At 47.1% G+C, this 27,761-nt stretch overlaps 2 protein-coding genes across 3 annotated transcripts in view; one reads left to right on the top strand and one right to left on the bottom strand.

Moving 5' to 3' along the window:
* The window catches only part of NSD2 (nuclear receptor binding SET domain protein 2), a 102,048-nt gene extending 81,464 nt beyond the window's left edge, over nucleotides 1-20,584 (bottom strand). The window contains exon 1 of the mRNA XM_064151555.1: nucleotides 20,159-20,584. The gene's annotated coding sequence lies outside the window, so the exon portion shown is untranslated. The remainder of the gene's footprint in view (nucleotides 1-20,158) is intronic.
* Nucleotides 20,224-27,761, top strand: part of LETM1 (leucine zipper and EF-hand containing transmembrane protein 1) — a 33,256-nt gene continuing 25,718 nt past the window's right edge. Inside the window, exons 1-3 of one of the 2 annotated variants that reach the window (XM_064151559.1) lie at nucleotides 20,224-20,443; nucleotides 25,113-25,170; nucleotides 26,263-26,719. In XM_064151559.1, coding sequence (XP_064007629.1) covers nucleotides 20,365-20,443; nucleotides 25,113-25,170; nucleotides 26,263-26,719 — 594 coding nt within the window. In that variant the 5' untranslated portion in view covers nucleotides 20,224-20,364. The remainder of the gene's footprint in view (nucleotides 20,444-25,112; nucleotides 25,171-26,262; nucleotides 26,720-27,761) is intronic. The other variant, XM_064151560.1, reaches the window with a different exon arrangement.

Below are 27,761 nucleotides of genomic sequence, written 5' to 3'. Positions count from 1 at the left end.
CAGTTCTCAGCCTGGTGTGCAAACTAGCTCCCTTCATGAGTGGCTCACAAGGTCCTGCATCAGAGTTTTGGGCCAGAGAACTTCTACTCAGCTGCACAGCTGTCTGCCTCCATTGGCCTGATGCCATCCTAAATGTGTAGTAAATCAGGATGTACCAGCTTGCTGGCAAATAGACTTCTGAGGGATGCTTTGGAGATGCTTTTTACAATGCAATATAAACATTGTCATCAGGCCTCTTTGCAAGGTCTGTGGAGATGCCCACACTGGGATCATTTCTGGGCCTACTTGACACAGGAAAGAACATAAAGAAACTATTGATTCAGTAGGAAAGATTTACCTGAGATGAGGGTTTGAACAGCTCAAGTCTCAGAACAGAATTCCACTTTGATAGTGATCAATAGTAATTTAAAATTTACTGTGACTTCTGAGAATTAATTTCTAGGTCAGCTTAAAGAATCAGTTGCCCTATTCTTCCATCTCCTTTCCATAGCATTGTAGGCAAATTAAATGTGTGTTAAGTCTTCAATAATTTTAAAGCTTTGATTTATGACCCAGCTAGACTTGCCTTTTAAAGACTTTAAATTCTTACACCCTTGTATGGCACCAGTACAGAAGCCTTCAGCATACAGACATCCTGTAGGCAATATTAAGATATACATGCTGAATAATGGAGTCTTCTGAAGGTAAGAACTATGCTTTTTTGCTCTGACTGCATGTCAAAGAGGCAAATGCTCTAAGTCTGAAAGATGAGCCCCTTTTGAACTGTAGGCATCCCACCTCAGTACGATTCCCAGGGAGAAAATCTTCCATTGTCTGAGCTTTTTTGGATTTATGTTGGCCCTGTGGAGTTCACTGGTGGGTTTATTTGGCAGGTGGGCCTTAGTAACCTGCCAGCAAGGGACTGTTTGACCTGCTAAAGTTTGTACAGTTGTAAATAAAGATTCTGTCAAGGAAGAGAGATTCTCCTCTGCTTCAGACTATTTATATCTCTTAGAACTGTGGCTGTTAAAGCTTATAAAGAAACAGAAGGTCTGGGATGTGAGACAGAAAGCCCTGAGGGAGTCTTACGTGTTGTATTTGGATTGCTGTGTTAATATCCTAAAATAAACACAGCGTGCCAGAAAGCAGGGAATACTTTCATTGTAATTGTTATTAACTCAAAGACCTAAATTATTGGTTATTGAATGGAGTGTGGCTGAGCTTGGCTACAGAGGGCAGTAAAATAACCTCTTAATTTAAACACTAGCAGCTATTGGCAATCAATGGGTGCCCGACATTTCATCAGCTTCAATTCCCTCTTTTCTTTCTTTATACTTTTTTTATCCCATTGTTCATTGTTTTCCTGTTTAATTATTGCTGATATTAGTATTTTAACAGCTCAGGTTAATATTAACTACAGTAAGTCTACAATATATTGCAATCATAAACAATGACAGACTCTCCATCAAGTGGAGTTACTTTAATCAGGCAGAAATGATCTACTGGAAGGTCTGTTGTGGTTCAGAATTTAACCAAAATCCCTTCCAGAAGGCTTTTTGTCTGTCTAAGGCAGGTCTGATAGTGAGGTTATTTCTAACATAATTTTTAATAGGTGTATTTGAATCAGTAAAAAGACTTTATATTATTTTATTAATAACACTCATAACGTAACAAAATATTTATCTCTTACCCAGAAGCCACAATTTTGGATTAGTTGAACAAGAGCAATGTTTTTGGGAGAAACTTTTCCTTCTGCTTCAGCTGACCTCCTGACATGCCCAAGTGCTGCAGCAGATCAAATGTCTCTGGGTTCAGCATCTGCCAGAGCAGAGATTCTGAGTTTGTGTTCCTGGTCTGTCTTTTTTTTTTTTTTTTTTTAAATCATGTTTGCAATATTTCTGCCTTCTTCTCTAGAAGGGCTCAATGAATGTTCAGATTTAGACTGATTCTAGGGATATTTTTAAATATTAAGTCACCAGTTTGTAGAGAATTTACAATTACAAACAGACTCACAGAATGGGTTGGGTTGGAAAAAACCTTAAAGATCATCCAGTCTAATCATTCTCTAGCTCTGCCAAGGCCAGTGCTAAACCATGTCCCACAGCATAAGAACTCTGCCTCTCTGAAACACCTCCAGGCAAGGGGATTCAGCCACCTCCCTGGGGAGCCTATTTCAGTCTTTGAGAACCCTTCCAGGGACTGTTTCTTCTGATATCCAATCTAATCCTCCCCTGAGGCAACCTGAGGCCACTTCCTCTCATCCTATCACCTGCTCCTAGGTAGAAGAGAACAACCCCCACCTGGCTCCAACCTCCTTTCAGGGAATTGTAGAGAGCAATGAGGTCTTCCCTCAGGCTCCTTTTCTCTAGACTGCAAAAGTATTTCAGACAAGTGATGCTGATGTGGCTCCGGAAAACCTGATCTTGGGAAAGAAGTAGGATGTGAGCACTAATGTGCACCGCTAATGAGTGGAGAGAGGCTCTCAAATGCTACTGTGAACCAAAACTTTTACAAGTGAAAACCACTCAGGAGAGATGCCAGAACAGGCATCGGTCTTTCTTGTTTTGTTGCACCTCTGTTTCAAATGGGCATCTCTTTTTCGAGCTGGATCCCCTGGCTCCCAGCCCAGATGTGATGTGGGCCTGGCAAAGTGCTGCACACCTGTTCCAGAAGGATTAGCCACTAGTGACAGCCCATACCCTGAATTCCCTCCACAGATGCTAACATCCTTCAACAAGTGAGTCAGAACTGTTTGACTTAGGGCTTTTTATAGTTGTTGAGAGTCATGATGATCATCCTAATCAAGTTTGGTTCTTAATCTGTCATACTTGATGTTTTGCCATTGGTTAAAGAAGAAACTGCCATGCTGCTCTTCACTCCCATCCACATCTCCTTGACCAGCACACTTTGGAGCCTTTACAGTCAGCTGTCATTGCACTGGACTGTGAGTGTTGTCTGGTGGGTAAGATACAGGCTAAGTCCAGAATTGATTCTGCTCATGAATTCACCACTGGGAATTCTCAGACTTCATTGCTTCCTCTGCTGGTTTGATTTTCCTACTGATAAATGAATTCATTTGAGAATTCAATAAATAGGTCATGCTGAAAATCAAGCACACTAGGACTGCTATGCAGAACTGGGCCTTAGATTCAGTTTTCCAGTCCAAAGAACCAAGTATTGGCTGTACTGTATCCAGTTGATATGCACCATTCATGATCTTGGTGCTGCTTGTAAAAATCATAGCAGCTTCTTCTCTTTTGTCCACTGCTTGCAGGCCCTTGTGTCATTCAAGTAGTAAACAGGGTTTGATAGAAATCATTCATTTCATTACTCTTGAAAACCTAGGAAATAAATATATCAACCACCTACTTGTGGAGAGTTTCTATCTGTCCTTTTAAAACTGCTTGCTTTACCTTACTCTCAGTCCAGGAAGGGATTTTTTTAATTCAAGAAGATTCTACTTGATTTAGATCCAGGGCTGGAGCACCTCTGCTATGAGGACAGGCTGAGAGAATTTGGGTTGTTCAGCCTGGAGAAGAGAAGGCTCTGGGGAGACCTTAGAGCAGCCTTCCAGTATCTGAAGGGAGAGCTGTAGAGGGACTTAGTACAAAGGCATGGAGTGACAGGACAAGGGGTAATGGCTTCAATCTGGAAGAAGCCGGATTGAGATGAGACCAGAGGAGAAAATTCTTCTCTATGAGGGAAGAGGTGAGGCACTGGAACAGGGTGCCCAGAGAACCTGTGGAGGCTCCAGGCCTGGCAATGTTCAAAGGCAGGTTGGATGGGACCTCCGGCAAGCTGATCAAGTAGGAGGTGTCCCTACTCATGGCAGGGGCTTGGAACTAGATGGTCTTGAAGGTTCTTTCCAACCTGAAGCATTCTATAGTTCTCCATCAGCTGTTATTTTTGAGCAGCACCCTGTAGGGCTGCTCTAGCTTCAGCTGCTAGCAGACAGAAGTCCAACACACCCTCACATCACAGATGAGTCTCACACCAAGCATATGGTGTGACAGAACAGCACAGGACAGGTTATGCTGCTGATGTGGGAGGGAAACAGCTGCCTGGTGAAGCAGCCTTTTGTGCAGTGCATCAGGAGCCCAGCTCTGGCCATGCTTGGCCATAATAAATAAGCTGTTTTCATAAACATTTCCCACAAATCTCAGTAAATGATTGGTTCATGCTTTAAATTATTCACATGCTTTTATCCTTGCTATAAATACCTATATAATCAAGAGAGGTTTGGGACTGGTGGAGTGGATCTGTGCAAACAGCCCCATAATGTTTTTCCACTCTCTCAGCCCCACTCTTGGCTTTACTGTCTGAGACAACGTTTGGAGTGAAGTCACATGCTCCATCTGCATTTCCTTGCAGCCCTCCTGAGCTGGCACACCACTCTTTTTTTCCACCCAAGGTATTCTGATGATCTATAGATCTATGCTACTTCTTTCCAGGGTGCAATAAATCAAAATTGTACAGTGTTTAGGATTTCAGTCAGAGAGATTATGTCAGAATTAGAACATTCCTGAGTGAAGGTCGTATAAATCAATGCTGCAGTTCTTCCATTTTCAGTTTCACTGTAATGAGCAGTGCCCTGCTTGCAGCGAGCAGGCTTATGGTGCTGGAATACTGATAAGATGATATTGCATTCAGGGAACATTTTCTGCTGGTGGATGAAATCTGCAATGCGATATATGACATATATGCAAAGGTCTGCCTTGGAAAAAAAGCCTTGAAATTGTCAAGTTATAACATTCCAAGGATGAGGCTGGCTTGCAAAATCGTTGAATCCTCTTTCTTGCAGAAAGAATTCTAACAAATGAAGTAATAACAAAGGCCTGGCAGTAGAAATGTAAAAGAAAATCATCTCGCTCTTTCCAAGCTGTATCACACAAGTCAGTGGTGTTTTGGGGGTAGGGGCTGCATCAAAAGCAGCATGGCCAGCAGATGGAGAGAGGTGATTCTGCCCCCCTACACTGCTCTGGTGAGACCTCAGCTGGAGTCCTCTGCCCAGCTCTGCAGCCCCCAACATAAGGACATGGACCTGCTGAAACAAGTCCAGAGGAGGCCATGAAGATGATCAGAGGGCTGGAGCACCTCTGCTATGGAGACAGGCTGAGAGAGTTAGGATTGTTCAACCTGGAGAAGAGGAGGCTTCAAGGAGACCTTCCAGTACCTGAAGGGGGCCTATGAGAAAGCTGGGGAGGGACTTTTTACAAGGACTTATAGTGATAGGATAAGGAGCAATGGCTTTCAGCTGGAAGAGGGGAGATTAGGAAGAAATCCTTTCCAGTGAGGGTGGTGAGACCCTGGAACAGGTTGCCCAGGGAGGTTGTGGATGTCCCCTCCCTGGAGATGTTCAAGGCCAGGTTGGATGGGATCTTGAGCTGGGCTAGTGGAAGGTGTCCCTGCCATGGTAGAGGCACTGGAACTAGATCCTGCAGGTCCCTTCTCACCCCAACCACTCTGGGTTTCCCTAATATTTGGCCTGTGTTCACAGAACAGTATGAAACAAATACTGCTCTGTGAACTCCCCATTCCCTTTGCCCTGGGGAAGCAGCTAGAGCACCTGTATTTATTTATTTATTTATTTATTTAGTTATTTACCACACACCACTGACGTGCCAATATTCCAGGGCCTGTACATTCCAGCCTATTTGCTCTCACCTTTCCCTTTGACTCTGCTCTTCCCACCAGCCTCCCCCAGGTTAGACATATTTGGTTACCACTCAGCCCTCATTTGCAACACTGATTTGCACTGAACCCTGCCCTGCGCAGAGGCGCAGCTGGAGCCCGCAGGGAGAAGGAGGAGGAGCTCTCCAGGGTTCTGCTCAACCTGAGGTGCAAGGATTTGGGGAGAAATACCTCAAATCTGCCTTATGATCCTGCCAGCTTGGATCAGCTTGCAGAAATGAGGACAGCTGGGGGCTCTGGAGCCCCAAACGCAAGAAACACATGGAGTTTCATGAGCAGGTCCATAGGATGCCACAAAGATGATCTGAGGGCTAGAGCACCTCTACTACGAAGACAGGCTGTGAGGGTTGGGGCTGTTCAGCTTGGAGAAGGGTCTGAGGAGACCTGAGAGTAGCCTTCCAAGATCTGAAGGAGAGCTGGAGGAGGACTCTGTACAAAAGACGTGGAGTGACAGGACAAGGGGTAATGACTTCCAGCTGCAAGAAGCTGGATTGAGATGAGACCTTGAGGAAGAAATTCTTGCCCATGAGGGTGATGTGGCACCAAAACAGGTTGCCTAGAGGTTCTAAGCCTGGCAGTGTTCAAAGGCAGGTTGGATGGAAAACTGAGCAAGCTGGTCCAGGAGGAGCTGTCCCTGCACATGAGGGAAAACTGTCTTCATAGGAGAGGTTACTCACAGACCTTACACAGCTCATCATGGAGGCTCAAGTCCCTCCAAACCCTAACACCAGAGCTGGCCAGCTACAGCGGGAAGGTGGGTGTGGGCTGCGTGTGTCTCTGCAGCATGGAAGCTTGAAGGCAGGTTGGCCACAAGTGCAGGTACACAGGAGCTGGGACACAGCAATGCAGTAGTAACCTTGGTGACAGAGGCAAGGCATACACACAGATCCATGGCACCCAGCTCTGTGCTCAGACCGCTGGGCTGCCTCCTGTGTTTCCTTACCATCAGCCATGAAATGCAGGCAGAGCAGGCTGATGGCAGCAACACTCTGTGTGTCCCATTTGTCGTAGCCCTTCCCTAAGCACTCATTTCTGACTATGCCCAGAGGTGGGATAAAGGGACTTGTAGGACTTTGGTTTAGCCTGCTGCAGTCCTAGTTTCCCTAATACCAGACCAAGCCTTGGATAAAGAACAGGATGTGGCACTGTAGGTTTCTTTGTTCACAGAGTCTTAACAAATGTCCTCGGTTTGGAAGCCAAACGACATTTTCTTCCCATCAGCTCTACAAGCTGATCTTGAAAGCTGATAGCCACTGGATCCTTTTTGCCCTGTGCATCCATGCAAGCAAACCTCCAGAGGCCAAATTTCTCGTGCAGTGCCTTTTCCCTGCCTTCACAGCCTGCCTCAGCACCGTCCACAATTCTTACCTTCAGCAGGTTTGAGAAACATCTCAGCTGAATAAAAATACATCATTACTGATCCAGGAGAAGGAATGGAATTCATTTCATCTTTATTACAGTGAAATGAAATTACTTCTGTTGACATCTCAGCTATAAAAGGAGCAAAAGCTACAGTATTTTTCAACCCATGTAAGTAAAATAATTCTGCTGATAATCCTGAAATGCTGTACAGCGAAAATTAGTTTTGCATGATGCTGTGGCAGAAAATAATGTAAATATATGGATTGCACCAGTGTCAGCAGGAGCAAAATTGGCTCAGAGCACATCACCCATGATCTTACTTTGTTTCAGCTGAATTCCAGTTTATCTTCATTTCATGCTGAAGTTTGCCATAAGAAAGACTCTGCCGTGATTCTAATTAGTGGCTTTGGAGGAGCAGCATTGCTGTAGTGAATTGAGAACAAGGTCATTGTCACAAGGAACCTGGAAAACACTTGGACTGGAGCACAATATCTTTCCTCTTGGTTTATTGAGGTAGCTCAAAGTTTTAATCAGAAAGATGAGAGATGATGATTAATACAAAGCCTGCCATGACCGAGAGATGTATTATTGTCAAAGACTGACATCAGAACTTCTTTCAAGCAGACTTGTCGGGTTTTATTTGGACAACACTGACTTGTTCATCTTCTTCTTTGAAATATGAGTAACAAGACAAAAAAAGAGCATTTGGAGGAAGGAAACACCTTTGAGAAGGAGCTGAGGGACCTGGGATTGATTATTCTGGAGAAAAGTAGTGGAGACCTTTTGGCTTCACAACTCCCTGAAAGGAGGATGGAGCCAGGTGGGGGTTGGTCTCTTCTACCTAGGAACAAGTGATAGGATGAGAGGAAATGGTCTCAAGTTGCCCCAGGGGAGGATTAGTTTGAATATTAGAAGAAACCTTTTTCCCTGGAAGGGTTCTCAAAGACTGGAACAGGCTGCCCAGGGGGGTGGCTGAATCCCCATGCCTGGAGGTGTTTTTCAAAGAGGCAGAGATGTGGTGCTGAGGGCCATGGTTAAGCCCCAGCCTTGGCAGAGCTAGAGAATGATTGGACTGGATGATCTTAAAGGGCTTTTCCAACCTAAACAATTCCATGACTCTACGAGATTCACCCCTACTGTATTTCCATCAGTCTCAGCAGACTAACAGCAATGCTTCCCAGCTTGGATGCTCTGCACAGGAGGGAAGTGCAGGTCGATAGCCAAAAGACATGGTCTGGTTACATCCACTCCCACAGCATCTTGCTTGCACACCATCCTTCTCAATTAATGTCAGCCCCGCTCTGGGAATACTCTCTGCCGGTTAACTGTTGCTGTTAGGGAGCTAACTTTAGACAGAACACAGCTGGTTTATGTATTCTGCTGTTAGTACTTGGGTAATGGAACAACAAATGCAAAGAGAACAAGCTACTAAGCAGAGTGCAGCAGATTTTCTACCCAAATAAATCAGCTTTAAGGATAAGAAAACCCAACTGTACATTTCTCTTGACAGAATCCAGATTGGGGGGAAAAAAAAAACAATTACAAACTGCAGGAACCCTTTTAAGGTAGGTCTTAGGCTGTTTTTTACTCTAGATGTCCAAGTCTCCACCCCACTGGGGGTTGCTCCCATGCTTCTCTGCAACCGACACCAACCTCTAGAATATTTACTTTGAAATTAATTCTTGGGCAGCTTCTTTACTTTCATTTCCACCTACATCAAATTCAAATAGGAAACTCAAACAGCCCAACTCCTCACACAGAAGGAAAAGCAGACATGGTAGTTAGAGGGCATCAAGAAAACACTGAATAGGTTTGAGAGAAAGATCACAGAGGAAAGAAGAAGAAAGCCAGCTGAAGAAAGGAGATGATGGAAAGCAAGCAGAAGGGAAATTTGTGATGCTCTCCTCCTGGCTTTGACGGGTCATTACCCACTAGAGGGAGATAGACTGTAAGCTGCAGAGGTTGGACTTCACAAATCCAAAGAGAAAACACTGTGGTTAAGAAAGCCAAAGACACAAGTTCACTGCCTCCATAGAGCTCTTGTGCCACAAAGTTCTGTGCAAGGTGCCAACTGGACTGAAGTTCTTTTCCTTTCTGACCAGCCTTTCATTACACTTGTATTCCAGAAATCACAGAATCCCAGAATGCCAGGTTTGAAGGGACCACAAGGATCACCTAATCCAACCTAAGTGATGGCACAGTTGCAATGAGCTGGCTCAGCACCCTGTCAAGATGACTCCTGAAACCGTCCCATGTAGGAGAATCCACTGCTTCCCCTGGGAGATGATTCCACTGTCCAGCTGTTCTCATGGGGAAACGTTTTCTTCTGGAGCTTAATGGGAATCTCCCCAGCAGTAACTTGTGCCCATCACCCCTTGTCTTTTGTCCTTTTCTCCTTGTAAAAAGGGAGTCTCCGTCCTCCTGGTAGCCACCCTTTATGTACTGGTCCATGGTGATAAGCTTTCTCTTTTCAAGGCTGAACAACCCCAGCTCCCTCAGCCTTTCCTCACAGGGCAGGGCTTCTTTGAGCATTCTCCTGGCCCTTCTCTGGGCACTCTACAGCCTGTCCACATCTTTTGTGCACATCCAGCTGTGGTCTGACCAGCACTGAGTAGAGTGGGACAAGGACTTCTTTATCTCTGTTGGTGATGCCCTTGTTGATGCAACCCAGCATCCTGTTGGCTTTCTTTGCCACCCAACTCTTTGTTTTTCTGTTGGTGACAGCAACACCTGGGGCTGTAAGGCTGGGAGAAAGAGTGTCATGCTTGTCTAGGACTAACTGAACTGCCACAGTCCCCCAACATGGGGTGAGCCATGCAGACCTCAAGTCAAGTACCTTGGACACTGGAATGGGCTGCCCGGGGAGGTGGTGGAGTCGCCGTCCCTGGAGCTGTTCAAGGCAGGATTGGACGTGGCACTTGGTGCCATGGTCTAGCCTTGAGCTCTTTGGTAAAGGGTTGGACTTGATGATCTGTGAGGTCTCTTCCAACCCTGATGATACTGTGATGATACTGTGATACTGTGATACCTTCAGTTACCCTTCATCCCACCTCAGACATCAAAGTCTTTCCAATATAGGACTTGTTTCCTTTGGGTTTCCATAGCTGCCCATGGACAATTACTTATGGCCTTTTATTCTCACCTCTGTGCAGAAATGAGAAGGCTTTTAAAATTCAAAGCAGGCTTAGGCATGTCCTTTCCTCCAGGGAAACCAAGAAGGGAAGCAGCAAGGCATGCTCAGAACTGGAGACAGGGCATAGAAAAACCAGTTCTTACTCTCTTGTGTCATTCCTGCTTCTCAGAATCAGTAGTTTAGGGACTTCCTCTCTTTCAAACCAGGCACTGCATCTAGATGAGCATGTGTCAGAGGTCTTGATAAGCTTGGCTCCCTTCAATTTGTCTGTTTTCTTTTTGAAGCTTGTATTTATATATTGGGGGAGGGGGAGGGGGGAGTGGTGGTGAATATCTTGTGGCAAGGAGTTGGTATGAAAATGTATTTCCTTCTGTTCTTTGTGAAGCCTTGCTCACAGGGAAGCTGCCTGGCTTTGTGTGGCAGTGTGAGCAGTGACAACAACCATTTTCGAGCCACTTTCCTCCCACCTCCATCATTTTCCAGACCTCTCCATATCTCCTTCCTGTTGCAGTACAGAGTGCAAGTCCCATTCTGGCTCCTGCCTGAGAGTTTAGAATGATGTGAAGGCATATCAGAGCCAAGCTATTAGCAGTGACAACGGTCTCCTTTTAACCCTAACTTTGCCTCTCTGCTGGATAAAGAAGAGCACAAAGCAGCCTCGGAAAAGATGCATAATTGTTTCCACACAGGAAGTTTGCAGTTGATAGTTTGGTGTGGCAAACAGAAATGACTTCTCTAACGTGCTGTGAACTACGTCAGAGCCGAAGCAGTTATCTCATGCCTCCCAGCCCCTGGAGTCAGCTCTACTCTCTGCTGCCATGTGTCATGCCAGAAAAGTGCACTGACAAACACCAGCCATCAAAAACACTTCTTTCTACAACCATGCAATGGGTTGAGTTGGAAGGAACCTTCAAGATCATCTAGTTCCAACCCCCGTGTAGTAGGCAGGGTCATTTTCCACTCGACCAGCTTGCTTAAGGTCCCATCCAACCTGACTTTGAATACTGCCAGGCTTGGAGCCTCCACAGCATGTCTGGGCAATCTGTTCCAGTGCCTCACCAGCCTCATGGGCAAGAATTTCTTCTTCATGCCTAATCTAAATTGAGCTTCTTTCAGCTTGAAGCCATCACCCCTTGTCCCATCGCTCAGTGCCTTTGTCAAAAGTCCTTCCCCAGCTCCCCTGTAGCCCCCTTCAAATCCTGCAAGGCTGCTCAAAGATCTTCCCAGACCCTTCTGTTCTCTAGGCTGAACAACCCCTACTCTCTCAGGCTGTCTTCACAGCAGAGGTGCTCCAGCTCTTTGTGGCCTCCTCTGAACCCTCTCTAACAGGTCCATGTCTTTCTTGTCCTGAGGACTCCAGAGCTGGCCCCAGCACTTCAGGTCCCATTTGTCAGTGCCCTGATGTGATCCTTAGCAAACAGCAGGCTCAGGTGAATGTAAAAGAGATGCAAAGATCCAAATACCAGCAACAGATTTGCATTGCTCATCCAAAACAAACAGAAAGGAAAGGAAATAGATACAGAGGACATTTGCAGACCTGGAAGAGCAGCTGGCTGCGCTCTAAGAAAGCCAGGCACAGGTGCTGGGCTGGAGCCCAGGGCGCTGATTCCCAGCTGGCACACTGAAAGAGGCTTCCCACTCAGGGAGAGCTGGAGGACTGCTCCTTGGAGGAGAGGCCTCATATAGGGGAGGAGGTAGCTCCCTTGGCACCACAGGGAAACGCTGCTGGAAGAGCCAAAGGGGAAAAAAGTCTTTTTGTTGCTATCTGTTGTGTGTATTTCCTCTCTCAGCTGTTGCATTAGTGATTCAGAAAGGACTGATCTGTGCTGTGCTGAGATGAGCATGAGGCTTGTCACCCTGAAAGATGGGCAGTCTGGGTGGGTTACTTCTACCTGTTACTCAGATTAGTCCCAGGGAGTCCTTCTTGCTCTGTGAGCCGCTAGATATTTGCAGCCCCCAGCTGTGACTGTACACAAAGCTCTCTCCTGAAGTCACTTTCTGAGGACTCTGCTCTGCTGAGACCTCACTTGGACTACTGCATCAACCTCTGGAACCTCCAGAACAAGAAGGATGTGGACCTGCTGGAGCAGGTCCAAAGGAGCTCATGAAGATGATGATAGGGTTGGAGCACCTCCCTCACAGGGACAGGCTGACAACTGGGTTTGTTCAGCCTGGAGAGGTGAAGGCTCCAGGGAGATCTTAGAGCTGCATTTCAATATCCAAAGAGGACCTACAGTAAGGCTGGGGAATGACTGTTTAGAAGGGCCTCTGGGGATAGGACAAGGGGCAATGGGTTTGAACTGGAGCAGGGCAGATTCAAGTTGGACATCAGGAGGAAGCTGTGCACAATGTGAGTGGTGAAACACTGGAACAGGTTGCTCAGGGATGTGGTTGAGGTCCCATCTAGCCACCTCTAGTTGTAGGTGTCCCTACTGACTACAGGGAGGTCGGACAAGATGACCTTTGAGGGTTCCTTCCAACCCATTGCAATCTGTGACTCTGTGACATTGCCTGGTGGGGGGGGCTTTACTTCCCTTGTTTACTGACCAGATCCAGTGGGGAAGCTCTTTTATGTCAGCTTTGTGTTGTCTTATGCATGTACCTTGCTAGTCACTCTTTGCGTTCTCGTGTAGCCAGGATGGAAGCATGAACTATGCTGCTGAGAAAACAGCTCACTGCTTTAAGGTACCAGGATGTTTGGGGGCAAATGCCTCCCAAGTCTGTCTCTGGGGGATGCTACAATAGTGATGGAATGAAGAGAGGCCTGAGACAGGCAGGGGAGAGGTTGCTGATTACATGGGAGAGCTCAGACAAAGCCTCTTCTGTTTCTGATGCCTGAAAGTCAGCCACGGAAGAAAAAGAGCAGGATACTGGCAGAGTACTGCTGGGATGTGCTTTTGCTAAAGGCTCTTTGTTATTTTTCTATAGCTTCACCTCACATTTTACCAGGTATTTCCCCTCAAAATTCTCAAAAGCCAACAGAGCTGCTGCTTCACATGCAGTGGAGGCTGCCACTCCTTGTGACACGAGAATAAAAACCTTCATTTTTTAGCCCTCTCCGGCACTTTAATGCTGCTATTTGCCAGGATTTGATTTTGCAAATACATAACTGTGCCTGTTCCTGTGAATGTCCCTGGTAGCAACATCACACTGCATGCATATGCATGTGCAGGATTGGGGGCCAACAGTTTAGGTCCTGCTGAGGTCAAGGCAGAGACATGCAGACAAGCACTGATTTAGAAAATTTACAGTACAGAGTGGGTGTAGAAAGGGAAAGCTCAGTGACCATTCCAAAGGAACCAACTCCTGGTTTAAATCTCTTAATCTGCTTTTCATTATCTCTGTGGGGAGGCCTCTTGAGAAAAGCAGCTCTTTGACTTGAATAAAGGAGGGGCTGTGGGCTTTCCTGCTGGAATGGGGAGGTCATTGTATGGCAGTGCAGAAGATGAGTGTTAGTCAGGTCAAGGAGAACAGGATACAGAAGTGTGAGATCTGTGGTACAGGCTTGGTCTGGATTATGTGAGGTAGAAAGTTTAAAGCTGGAAGGTAAACCAGTGAGAGAGATTTGCAGGTGGGAAAGTTGTGCTCAGGGAGGGTCCTTGGGACTGATTGTCAGGGCAAAACATGGGCCAGAACTGATAAGATCAGCAGCAGAAGCAGCAAGAAAGAGGCCACAACAGCTGAGGCCCAAGAGGGCTCAATTCTGCACAGGAATTGGAAGCACTGCACCAGGCTTCAGCAAATCAACCTCTCTGCATCTTCAACATCTTGGTTCTTTTAACAGAAATGCTTGTTTCTTTCAACAGAAATGCTTAGTCCTGCCTCCCTCCTTAGAGGTAGACAAAGCCCAGATCTGCCTGGAGCACAATGGACAACCTAGCATTTTCCCTGCTACCAACTCACACACCTGTGCTTGCATGTGCTGCTGTGATCCCTCTACACCAGCACTTAACACATGCAGCCTCAGCCTTGCAAACTGCAGGGGCAGTGATGTCTTTGCCTCTAAAATGACCCTTGGAAGTGTCCCATTTTTTCTTCTTTTGAGAATACAAAGGTAAAAATTCTCCTGAGGTGATGTGCTGGCCCCGAGCAGTTTCTTAATGGCCATAAACTGAAAGATGTCTCTGGTTTGCAGGTACCTCCATTTTTTCCCAGCACTCCTGTAACAGTGGCTGACTCCAGCTAGGAATTTGAAGATAAATAAGGAGTGCAGGATCAGATCTTCTCTGGTCCTGTGTGCTTCTCTTGCTTCTTGATGGGTTTCTAAGAGCAAAGATGGCAGATTTAGGGCCACTCTTGACAGTAACACCACAGTTGGTGCTTTCTTAAGGGCCTAACTCTGTGATGCAGATGATGGCCTAAGACTGTTGGCTTCCTGTGTTTCTAGCTGCAGAAAGGAACTTGCAAACCTTACAGACTCAAAAAACCCTGGAGGCAAATAATGACTCTAAATATATATCTAAAATTTAGGGGGAGGTCTAAGCTGGATGTTAGGAGGAAGTTCTTGCCAGAAAGAGTGATTGCCATTGCAATGGGCTGCCCAGGGAGGTGGTGGAGTCTCCATCCCTGGAGGTGTTCAAGAGAAGACTGGATGAGGCACTTAGTGCCATGGTCTAGTGGACTGGCTAGGGCTGGGTGCTAGGTTGGACTGGATGACCTTGGAGGTCTCTTCCAACCTGGCTGATTCTACAATTCTATCTATTTTTAAAGCCTGTCATTTATAAAATAAAATCATGGAGGCATAAGAGCTTATCTTTTATCACAATCTCAGATCTTCTCATACCAGCTGGCACTAGCAGGTGCATCTGTAACACTAGAAACTCCTTTAGTCCCTTTTTTCCCTCCATCTTCTGTATTTCTCAAAGTCTAAGTCAGTTTACTCACTGGACTGGAGATCAGGAAGTAATTCTTGATGGTGAGGGTAGTGAGGCACTGGAACAGGCTGCACAGGGAGGTGGTGGACCCCATCCCCGGAGATGTTCAAGGCCAGATTGGATGAGGCCTTGAGCAAGCTGCTCTAGTGGAAGGTGTCCCTGCCCATGGCAGGCAGTTGGAACTGGACCTCGAAGGTCCCTTCCAACCCAAACCATTCTATGGACCTATGAATTATAGTCACATTCTTTCCCTTCTGTATCACAGTATCACAGTATCACCAAGGTTGGAAGAGACCTCACAGATCATCAAGTCCAACCCTTTACCACAGAGCTCAAGGCCAGACCATGGCACCAAGTGCCACGTCCAATCCTGCCTTGAACAGCCCCAGGGACAGTGACTCCACCACCTCCCCGGGCAGCCCATTCCAGTGTCCAATGACTCTCTCAGTGAAGAACTTTCTCCTCACCTCCAGCCTAAATCTCCCCTGGCGCAGCCTGAGGCTGTGTCCTCTCGTTCTGGTGCTGGCCACCTGAGAGAAGAGAGCAACTTCCTTCTGGTTACAACTACCCTTCAGGTACTTGTAGACAGCAATAAGGTCTCCCCTGAGCATCCTCTTCTCCAGGCTGAACAATCCCAGCTCCCTCAGCCTCTCCTCGTAGGGCTGTGCTCAAGGCCTCTCACCAACCTCGTCGCCCTTCTCTGGACACGCTCCATGTACAGACGAACTCTGCCTGCCCAACCAGCTCTGCTTGATCCCGAAGCATCTGCCTTTCTCCCCGTGTCCTCCTGCAGTCCCGCAGCCCTCCCACAGCCCCGCTTTGTGCCTCGCTTACGCATCTTTTCCGCGTGTTCCTTTCACATAAGCCCCATCTGCTGGTTACGGCCAGGAGCTGTCTGGTCTGCACCAGGAGCTGCTGCCTCCTGGGTGTGAAAAGATTTTCCAAACGATCTGCTTCTGCTCTCCTGGCTGTGCTCTCCCCTCCGCCTGCCTGTCAGATGTAATTAATGACAGCCCAACACATTATTTGGTATTGCTAATTCGGGTCAAGCCTATGCGATCTCCTAAACCACCACTTTTGGGGCTAGAATTGGAGCAGGTAATTAGCCTTGGCTCTAGACTGACTGCTTGCAGCATGTTATTTTACTGTCAAGGAAATCTCTGAGTAGCTTTTCACTGCACTGTTTGGAAAGGCACCCAAGGCAGATTGTTTTCAGTCACTGCTGCCTGCTTTTGGCACAGTACAGGCAGGAGCGAACTTGTGACCTGGATGGACACACAGAGCAAGTCTGTAATCCAGCAACCACTTGAACTTTTACCTTCTGGGCTCCAACATCCACAGAGCAACAAGCTTCAGCATCCCAGCATTCTGTCATAAAAATCTGTGCTGATGAATGGGAGTATTTTCTTTTCAACAGCTACCGTAATCTGTTGGTTTTCTCCCTCCAGTGAAAACTTAATGCAGCTTGCTTTTCTCCCCTTCTTCCTTTCTTCAGATTGACGCTGAGCAGCGGTGAATAAAGATGAGGTTAATCCCACAGTGTTAAACCTATTCAAGGAGACAACCTGGGGATTGCCATGGAAACAGATTCCACAGACTAAAAGCATAATCCCCCTTTTAAACACCGTATAGAGACCTGGACCACTACACAGCTCACAGAGCCACACATTGTGCACAAGCATGATGTTGCAGTAGAGCAGCGGCAAACCTCATGCTTACAGCCAAGAGCATCAAGTGTTGCATCTCCTTCCCTTCCACTCACTGAATCTTATCTGCCTACTCCCTGCTGCCTTTGCTGTTGTCTGGGTGTCGAAGGACACCAAGGCCATGTCTGCGTAAGGGATGTGGTGGTGCTGGCAGGATTTGCTGTGGTTACGCAATCACTTTCACAACATATGAAAATGATCATGGGGCTGGAATACCTCTCCTCCAAAGACAGGCTGAGGGAGCTGGGGTTGTTCAGCCTGGAGGAGAGAAGGCTTCAGGGAGACCTCAGAGCAGCTTTCCAGTACCTGAAGGGGGCTGCAAGAAGGCTGCAGAGGAACTGTTTCCAAAGGTCTGCAGTGACAGGATGAGGGGAAATGGTTTGAGACTGGAGATTTAGATTGGATGTTAGGAGCAAGTTCTGCACCATGAGGGTGGTGCAATACTGGAGGAAGTTGCATAGGGAGGTGTTTGAGGCCACATCCCTGAAGATATTCAAGGTGAGGCTGGACAAGGCTCTAAGCAACCTGATTTAGAGGACAAAGTCTCTATTGAGTGCAGGGAGATTGGACTAAATGACCTTTGGATGTCCTTTCTAACCCAAACCATTCTATGATTCTATATAGAATGATTTAGGTTGGAAGAGACTTTCAAGATAATCTAGATCCAACCCCTCTGCCATAAGGATGGACACCTTCCACTTAAACCAGCTTGATCAAGGCTTCATCCAATCTGGCCTTGAACACCTGCAGGGAGAGGGCATCCAGAGCCTCCCTGGGAAACTGTTCCATTGTCTCACCACCCTCCTCATAAAGTATGTCTTCCCAATCTCCAGCCTAAATCTCCCCTCAAGCTTCAATCCATTCCCTTTCATCACTATGAGCCCTTGCAAAAAGTCCCTCCCCAGCTTTCTCGTAGCCCCCTTCAGGTACTGAAAGGCTGCTCTAAGGTCTCCCTGGAGCCTTCTCTTCGCCAGGCTCAACAGCCCCAACTCTCGCAGCCTGTCCTCCTAGGGGAGGATGTTCAAAACAAAGCTTGCCTTGCCTGGATGCTCTATGTAGCACCTGCAGTCACTGGGCATTTCCAGGGAGTGTGTGTGTGTGATTAGGCACAGCTACTGTAAAATTATCAATTCCTGATCTTTCCCTAAGCCTTCATTCACAACGCTCAGCAAATGCACAAAGCCAGTTGGTATTTTGTATCTCTTCAGGACATTTCCAGAGCGTATTTTCATTCCTTTTCATATACAGTAGCAATCCATGGAACTTCCAGGTATAAACAAAGCTGGAACAAAAGACTGTACAAAGACAATAACGGCTTCAGCTCTGAAAAGGCTCCTGGATCTGCATTGTCTGCCACCCTGAATGCTAATGAATTTAATGAAACTATTGAAAGCCTGCTTACTTGGCTGCATAAATGTATTAAGACCCCTGTAATCATCTGTTTGCTGTCTGAAATCTCTTGTCAATAGTTTAATGACCTCAGAGCATATTCTTCTTCTTCTATGGGCTTCATATAATGTTTCTACATAATTAAGCAGCTTTGTTAGAGGAACTGCCATTAGTTGCCCCATTTCATTTGGTTTTGTTATCAGCCGACAGAGAGAGAGAGGGGAAAAAAAAAAGAAACAATAACAAGAGAAGGTTCCAGACTCAGTCTAGTGAAATAAATGGGTTAGATTGGGAAGATTTGTTGTTTATTGTAGCTTATTTTTGTCAAGATAACCACGTTAACATAAAGCACTGTTGTTAAATGACACAACTGAAATCATTTTAACCATTTAAACGCACTCTGGATTTAAACAGCCGTAAAGCGAACCTAGCCGGCTAAAAGCCTCGGTGTGAATTTGGGAGCTCAGCCTTTTAAAAGGAGCTTTGACAATAAATCCATAGCAGATTGAACAATAAAGGCATAAATACCGATTGTGTTTTTAGTAATCACTCTATTTAAACAACACACTCGAAGAGATGTGAGAAGAGGGTGTGTTGATGGGAGATTCAGCCGACTGAATCTTCCATCTTCACGTTCTTTCCAGTAAAAAACATCAAGTAGTGTAAATTGGATCTGAATTTTTCACACACTGGACAACCCCTGAAGATTTTCTTTAAAACACAGGAAAAGAACTTCAAAGTGTTACAAACAATCTTCCTGATTTTGCCAAGCTTCAAGCATGAAAAGATGAACACAGACCCTTTTTCCTGCTGCGAGATGCTGTTTGGAGTCGTGTTTTGGGTCAAGCCTGAGGCTTCTGCTACAGGTAAAGGGTTGCAGAGGGGGCTTAGGTGGGTGTTTAGGTGACTGGTGTATGGGTGAACAAACACCTAGCATTATAACCAAGCTGTCAACTTAAAGAGGTCTGAAGCCAGGGCACCCTTGTCACTTTGGAGCCCTGTCCTTGAGGCAGCCATCTTGTAGACAGTGGGTGTCAGCCATCTTGTTGAGGAACAGCTCCAGCTTTCCCCCTGGGGATTTTTAGGGCAAGGAAGGCATTAACACCCAAACCGTCCATACATCATTAGTAATATTTCATTATCCTCAGGTTATTATTCCTGCAGTTTGATTCTGCCTGTGTCTGTCTCTACAGATAAAACCTAAGCAGAATTCATGGTGCTATTTAACGCTGTATTAACTGAGCAGTGAAATATTTATTCAAAGACACTAATGCTGCTCAGGAGTAGCCTGGTATTTGAAGAATAATGTGCTACCTGCAGCCAGCTTAGCTACCAGAATGGCACATCCGTCAGCCAATTTATCTATTCTTTACTATGCTAGGTAGTATTGACTGTGCTTTTGTATCGACTGTATCAAAAACGCCAGAGAAAGAACCACAACAAAGGTTTTTCTTCCACCTCTCCCTGACATCTACAAGTAACGCACATACACGCAGGAAAAAAACTGCTGCTAAGCAGCGCCGCAACAGCAGCAAACCTGCCAGGTTTCGGCCCCAGACGCGAGGGAGCGCCGTGGCACACGCGGGCTTGTATAACGCACTGCTCTTGCGGCTGCGGTTCTCTGCTCGCACCGCCTTGACCCGCTGAGAACCGCACCGGGAAGCGCCATCGCCCTGCCCTTCGGCACCGACCCCTCGGTGCACACGCCCTGCGTGACCTTCGCGGCACGGTGCCTCCGAGCCACGGCCCTGCCGCGCACAGGTTTCCACGGTCTCCTCTGCTCAGCAATCCCCGCGCCGCTTTCGGGACAGCTCACACAGCCTCTTACAGACACGTTTGCTGGCTCCCTGCCCACCCGCCAAGACGAACGCTGAGCCGCCCGCCGCGCCTCAAGGAGAACTACCCGTCCCGCCATGAGCCCCGCAGCCGGCCCGCCGCCTCCGCGCTGCCTGATGATGCTGTGCCCCTCATCTGGGACTACAAACCCCGGCATGCCCCGCGCTGCGCGCCCAAGGACAGCTTACCGTGCGGCCCCGAGGACTACACTTCCCGGCGTGCCCCCTGCCGAGGAGGCGGTGTTGCTATGCAAACGAGCCCGGCAGTCGCGGCTCGGCGCTCCTGGGCGTGTGGGGATCGCAGCGCCGGGCCCGGGTGGCGGGACATGAGCAGGCCGGGAACTCGCCGCCGCCGTTAGCCCGCTGCTGCCGCCCAGCCCTGCGCCAGCGCTAAGATGGCGTCCATGCTGCTACAGACCTGCGGCCGGCGTGCTTGCCGCCTGCCCCGAGCGCTGCGCCGCCAGCCACAACTGGGTAAGGCTCCCCGTGGGCCGTCGGGCGGATCCGATGTGCGGGGAGGGAATCGCAGCCACCTCACGGCCCGGCTCGGTTCTAGGGTACGGTGCGGCTGCGGTGCCGCCTGGGCGACGAGGCCTGTGCCGCTGGCGGCGCTGGAGGCCTGGGCGGGGGAGGGGGAAAGGAGGGCGGGCCGAGGCGGCGACGAAGACATCGACGTCTGGGGGCTCCCCGTGTGGGCGGAGAGGTCGTTGCGAGAGCGAGGGGTCGCGGCGAGGCCCAACTGAGTTCACCCTGTTCTGTCCTCCGCAGCTGGGTTCAGCGATCTGGGGCCGGGCATAGCACTTTTCTTCTGCCGGCCTCGTCCCGGCGGGAGCTGCGGTGGGCTCGGCGGCGGGGCCCCCACTCCCTGCCCGCTGCGATCGAGCCTGAGCCGCTTCTGGCTTTGCTTCCCAAGCAGGGTGTTTTGAGGGAGTGCCTTGCCCTACCGGCGGCTAGGACACGTGCGACACCTAAGCGTCAGAGGCTGTGGAGTTTATTAGGTCAGAAGCGCTTCCTACCGTTCAGTGCGGCCTGCTTGTGCTCCGCGGAGCTCAGCCGGGAAGTCGTGTGGCCGCTAGACACTTCTCCGTACCCGTTAACAAAGTACAAGAGGTTATTGTCTAGGCAGAAAACGTGGTTTTGCCCTTTTCCCTGGGAAAAGAAAGCCAAGAAGGGGCAGTTTACAAGGGCTTGTAGTGATAAGGCTGAAAGCAAATGAATTGAATCTTGAGGAGGGCAGATTTAGACTGGAGATTAGGAAGAAATTCTTTCCAGTGAGGATGGCGAGACACTGGAATAGATTGCCCAGGGAGGTTGTAGATGCCCCCTCCCTGGAGGTGTTCAAGGCCGGGTCAGATGAGGCCACGAGCAAGCTGTGTGCTGGCTGCTGTCCCTGCCCATGGCAGGGGGGTTGGAACTGAATCATCCTTAACGTCCTTTCCAACCCAAACCGTTCTAGGATTCTATGAGACTCCAAAAACAAAACTGTAAAGGCTGTGTGTGATCCTTTCTCCATTAACAATCAAGTTAATTTGACAGTTTAAATACCTTTGGTTAGTGAAATTTAATGACATGAACCAGCTGATGACTTGTGACATACACAGGGCCCTCTGGTTGCTTTTTATGTCCCGGAGTTGGAGTGGCAGGGGTTTAGTGAGGAATGAGAGAAAGCTTAGCAGGCAGTGCTCCGTCACTGACACTGAGCCCTGACTTGCACTGAAGTGCTGTCAATGACAGCAGGCTGCGTGCACCTTCAGCTTCTTGAAACCCTGATCGACCACAGGGATGCTTGTTCATTCTGATAGACAAGCTGTCTTCTTGGCTACCACTAATCCTCAAGAGTGGCAGCTTCTTCCACTTGATTTTTTTTTTTTTAGCTGTTATTGTAAAGTTGTTTATTTAGCTTGAGCTTGTACAGTGAGCTGAACAAATGCCAGGGGTATGTACTGCCAGTTTTATAATTGGTTGCTTGGGATTTTAAGTTCAGGAGCAACTTTTGCAGAGCTGTAGCTAATGTGGCATCCAAGTCTTAAGACTTCTTTCCATCAGTCAGTGTAACAAAATATAAGGCTAAACTGAGAAAGAAAATGAACTGTGCTGAAACAAGTCTTGTGAGGTGCAGCTCAGGGAACTGAGGTTCTTCAGCCTGGAGAAAAGGAGGCTGAGGGGAGACTTCATTGCTTTCTCCAACTCCTTGGAAGGTTGGAGACAGGTGGGAGTTGGTCTTTCCTCTCTGCTTGCAAGTGATACGATGAGAAGTGGACATTAGAAGAAAATTAACTGAAAGGGTTCTCAAAGACTGGACCAGGCTGCCCAGGGAGGTGGTTAAATCCCCATATCTGGAGGTATTTCAGAGAGGCAGAGCTGTCGTGCTGAGGGCCATGGTGTATGTAGCACTGGCCTTGGTAAAGTTAGAGAATGGTTGGACTGGATGATCTTAAAGGGCTTTTCCAACCAAAACCATTCTTTGATTCTATGTAGTTTATTTACAGCAGGGAAGAAACACATCCATATACTTTCAAATCAGCTGGGAGCTTTGATTCTTCTTGTGCCATAGCACAAGAAATGCTGATGAGCATGCAGGTTTGCATGTCATAAACCTTAACCCATGTGAAAACTCTGAGCTGATGAAATCCTGCAATGGAATCAGATGATTTGTGTGCTGTGCTTTGAACTGGAATGTGAATCTATTATTAACACATTACTATCTGGTGTACATTTTTGTGTGCAGTGTTTTGCTTTACTTAGCTCATCTTCTTTGCTGACATGTAAGTAGTCTGAGATTAAGTTAAAGCTAAGTGCTTCTAAGAATCCTAAATGTTCTTCCTGTAGAGATCAGACTGTTAAGTACTGCAAGCTTATACTTGAGAACCTAGAGGCCTACTTCATGATAGTTTTTCTGTTTTAAAACCTCCAAACTTAGTAAGGCTACACAGCTCTTCCACATGGAAAACTTTGGGCTTGGTGTTTCATTCAGCTTAAACCCCAAGTTTCTCGTTCCTTGTTTCCCATCCTGCTTTGTGAGGCATTTGGACTCGATGTTCTCCAACCCTTAGCATTCCATGACAATTCTATACCAGTTTTCTTGCAATGCTGCTTTCCTTACTTTCCAAGCAAGGAATCCTAATGCTGGTTTCTTAACTGAACAGTGTTGAGTGTGTTGTGCTTCATTTGCTTTGTTGAGACGCTGCTGGATGTCTGTTGTCCCAGAACCAGGATGTGGACTTTGCTCCTTTGTGAGGAATATGTGTTTTATTTCAGGGCTGGCTTGCTCTTAGCACCATGTTTAGAACAGACACTGCAAATCATAAAATCACAGAATCATTTAGGCTGTCACTAGTTATTAGGGAGAAGAGACCAACCCCCACCTGGCTCCAGCTTCCTTTCAGGAGTTGCAGAGAACAGTGAGGTCTCCCCTCAGCCTCCTTTTATCCAGACTAAACAATCCCAGTTTCCTCGGGTGTTCCACACCAGACCTGTTCTCTACACCCTTCTCCAGCTTCATTGCCCTTTTCTAGATCTATGCCAAGCACCTCAATGTCCTTCTTGAAGTGAAGGCCCCAAATCTGAACCTAATTCTCAAGGTGTGACCTCACCACTGCCAGATAGAGTGGAACAATCCTTTCCCTGGTCCTGCTGGCCACACTATTGCTGATCCAGGCCAGGGCACAACTAGTTCTTGTCTGAACTGGCAAAGTTGAAATGAAGGGTTACAGATTCACTGACTGCACTGGTCTGGAAGGGACCCTTAAAAGTCATCTGTTACCCTGCAGAACTCTTTGGTGAAACGCCGTTTCCCTGTGCCTGTTGACGCTCCCCGTGGTTTCATGACAAGAAGTGTTCAGGTTGGCCTGCTTTCGGCTGTTAACCTTGGAATGTTGTTCTTTGGCCCCTTCCTTAGTATTAATCAGTCTGGTAGAAAAAAAAAATCAAAGATAAGCAAAGTCAGTGTCTTGTGTTAGGGAGTTTTAGCTGAGAAATTCCAAGTCAGCTTGGATCTCCAGATCATCCCTCTTTATTCTAGGGACACCTGGCCGTTGTAGGTTATGTCCTCTACTAATAGAAGTCTCTTTTCTGGCATGTGGGCTTTGTGTGCTTCCTGACACTTGGGTGAGAGGAACAGATTACAGCACTGTGACTGATCTCTTAAGACTGAGTGCTTCTCTGCTTTGTTCAGCTCTTCCTTCCAGTCAGGGTCATCCTTCTGAGATGCTAGCCTCCTGGGTCCAGAAGTTGAGCTGCTCTTTTTAGAGGAGTATTTACAGAATGCCTTCAGAGATTCTCATGGCTTGTTCTTTGAGACAGAAAGGGACAGTTTTCTCCCTGGCTCTGCTTGCAGGGGCAGTGGGTACCTGTTTGATCTGACTCGGGATGGGTAAATCTTTTTCCATGCCATCTCTTGCTGCGATGACATGAAAGGCCACTTACCATGGGACATCCCTTGATGATTATGATTTGTCTTTGATAACTTAACTTTTTCTCCTCCCACTTTCCATACCTTCTGATGGCCCCACCTGATTTTGGAGGGATCCTTTTTCCTGTAACAATTAGGCTGGTTTGTTGGGAAAGGGTTTTGGTGATCAGCTGTGTGTGCTGGGTTTTCCTAGATACAGTTGTCTGCTTCGGGTTCTCTCGTGGACTGTATCTTACCTTTGGTGGTGGAAGAGTTGACCACTAACTCTAAAAATGACCATTCTAAAACGGCCTCCTGGCAGGGAGACTTTAGAGCTGCCTTCTAGTACCTGAAGGGGACTTTACAAGGGCTCGTGGTGACAGGATGAGATGGCAAATTTAGGCTGGGGATTAGGAAGAAATTATTGACAATGAGGGTGGTGAGACAGTGGAACAGAATTCCTTTTTGTCCTGCAAATTGAGATGACAGTTGAGGTGCTGGAGCATATCCAGAGAAGTGCAACAAAGCTGGTGAAGGACCTGGAGAACAGATCTGCTGAGGAGTACCTGAGGGAACGGAGAGTGTTTAGTCAAGAAAAGGATGCTGAGGGGATGCTCATTGCTCTCTACAACTCCCTAAAAGGAGGTTGGATTTAGATGGGGATTGGTCTCTTCTGCCTAGTACCAGATGATAGAACAAGAGGGCAGTGACTCTGACTTCCAACAATCACGGTCATTATTGGTCTTTTTCTAGGGAACCTGGGAGACCGGGCGTGTCTGAGCTGTACATCCCTGAGGCTGGCAAACAAAATGTGAGTAAACTGGAGCTTCTTTCCTCACTCCAAGCCATTAGTTGGTGTGCTCTCAGAGAATGGAAGTTTAAATCATCCAAAGTATGAATGCATCAGATGCAGCTCCTGTTACTGACAGATTAAAAGGAGTCTGAGCAGTTTCTCTTCACCTGCTTGGTAGTGCATGGTAAAAGGAAAGAGAGATCTTCCTTTGCTCAGCCACTTCTTCCCTGTCTGTCTCATGGTGCGAATGCCATAGAGTATTGAGCTTGTTCTTGAGGGATTCCAGGTGACAGCATGGGATGTTGTGGGCTTTCTGCATGCTCTCTCTCTGGAGTTCCATGGGGTAATCATCTAGTTACAGCTAGTTGGGAAAACATAGTTAGCATGGGAGTAGTTAACATAGTTAAACACAGTCGACATAGGAGTAGTTAACTTATAGTTAACATGTGAGTGCAGATCATCTAAGTTGTATCTTCATTAAAGCACAGTAGTTTTTACAGCCTTGGCTGGAGCTCTCCCAAGGGATGATGTCCTCTTCTGACAACAAATCCAGCTACTGCATGCCCTTGCAGAACTCAGACAGCTGGGTGTTGGCAGAATCCATTCTCTGCTCCTGACATGGCTCACAGGCATACTCATGGATGTGAATTTCCTAACTCCTTTCCTTGGAATGTTGGAGTTTATTTATGGTGCTAACCACTCAGGAAGCAGCAACTGTTCTTCAGTTTCCTGGGTTTCCTTTTTAACAGCAGGATGTGTCTCTAGACATAACCCTTGAATTCAAAACAAACTAATTCCTTTCTTTTTCAGCCATCTTAGTTCTCTGTCACTGTATCATTAATTATGAGAGGATTGTTGATACAGACAGCTCCCTTTTCCAAATTTTTTTCCTAGAAGATTCCCTGCAGGATCCCTTTTTGTCTCAAAGTAAAGCCAAAACCTCTTTTCAGGTACAGGCACTGATTTTGAGAGCCAGAAGTTTGGGGTTGTTCTCTTCCATATGTGGTAGAGATTTCTCAAATGATGCATTTTATAAATGCAGAGATGTCTATAACCATGTTAATCTATCTAAATGGCTTCTGATTCTGGGATGTTTTTTCTCTTTTAAAGGACTGTACACATTAAATACTGCACTAGTGTCCCTCCTGTTTACACCTACTCCAAAAAAACTCGCTACTGTTGTTGGACTAAAGGATCTCAACAAACCCATTTTACTCTCATCAGCTCTCCTGCCTCATGGACACCACTATCAACCATGGGTGTTTTAGGTCCCCACTATCTTCCAGTTAGATGGTGGCATTCTTCACGTCCCCTTCAAGATGACTCCATAGTTGAAAAGTCACTGAAGTCCTTAAAGGACAAAAACAAGAAGCTGGAAGAAGGTGGTCCTGTATATAGCCCGACAGAAGTGGAAGTTGTAAAGAAGTCTCTTGGGCAGAGGATTGTGGATGAACTGAAGCACTATTACCACGGCTTTCGGTTGCTGTGGATTGACACAAAGATAGCTGCCAGAATGCTCTGGAGGATACTGCATGGAAACACTTTGTCTCGTCGAGAGCGGAGACAGGTACTGACAAGAGACCCATTCCTTTGGGCTGTCCTTGCCAATGGTTCTGTTTTATTTGAACTGAATTGGTTCTTCTCTTCCTAGAATTCAAACCATAGAATGATTTGAGCTTCAAAGAACCTTAAAGGTCAGCTAGTTCCAATGTGGCTAGGTGTTTCTTCCCTCTTTCTCCAAATGTGGCTACTAAACATTTTGGACATGACTCCAGAACACTTTAATCTTGTTCCCCATGGCTAAAGATAAATTTGTTGTTTTCTAGTTGGAACAGCAGAGGATTCTTCTGTTTTGTCATGTAGACAACAGCTGTGGTTGGTTCTCAAGTTCCCATCCATATGCTATATGTGTGTCCGTGGTCACTTTCTCTGTTCAAGTAAAGACTGGATGAGGCACTTGGTGCCGTGGTCTAGTTGACTGGATAGGGCTGGGTGATAGGTTGGACTAGATGATCTTGGAGGTCTTTTCCAACCTGGTTGATTCTATTCTATTCTAAAGGAAAAACACTTCCAGGAAACATTGGCATTGTGCCAATTCTGTTGGTTTCTTTTTAAACAGAAAAAGAAGCTGCAGGGTGAAATACATGATTGACAATTAGATGTCAGTGCTGATACTTCACATTTATGAGGTAACTGTGCACCTGGGTTGGGGCAGTCCAAGCACAAATCCAGGGTGGGCAGAGAGCAGTCCCTAAGCCCAGGATGCTGTTCTATTTCTGAGGGAGTTGGAAGGTGAGCAGGATAGAACTACAGGCTACTTTGGAAACTAGTGACATGGAGCATGGGAGGAAGAGAGCAGTGCTGAGGAGGAGGACTTGTTGCTGGGTGATGAGAAACTTGCCATGAGCCAGCACTCTGAGGTCACAGCCCAGAAACCAACCCTCTCCTGGGCTGATCCCTAGCAGTGTGGGCAGCAGGGGCAGGGAGGGGGTTCTGACCCTCTATTCTGCCGTGACCCCACCTGCAGTGCTGGGGCCAGCTTTGGAATCCTCAGCACAAAGACATGGAACTGTTGGAGCAGGGGCCAGAGGAGACCACAAAGATGATCT

Source organism: Pogoniulus pusillus, chromosome 11, assembly GCF_015220805.1.
Source record: "Pogoniulus pusillus isolate bPogPus1 chromosome 11, bPogPus1.pri, whole genome shotgun sequence".
In the NCBI taxonomy this organism is placed as follows: Eukaryota; Metazoa; Chordata; class Aves; order Piciformes; family Lybiidae; genus Pogoniulus; species Pogoniulus pusillus.
The sequence above is the reverse complement of the archived record's forward strand: the minus strand, read 5'-3'. Positions and strand labels throughout refer to the sequence as shown.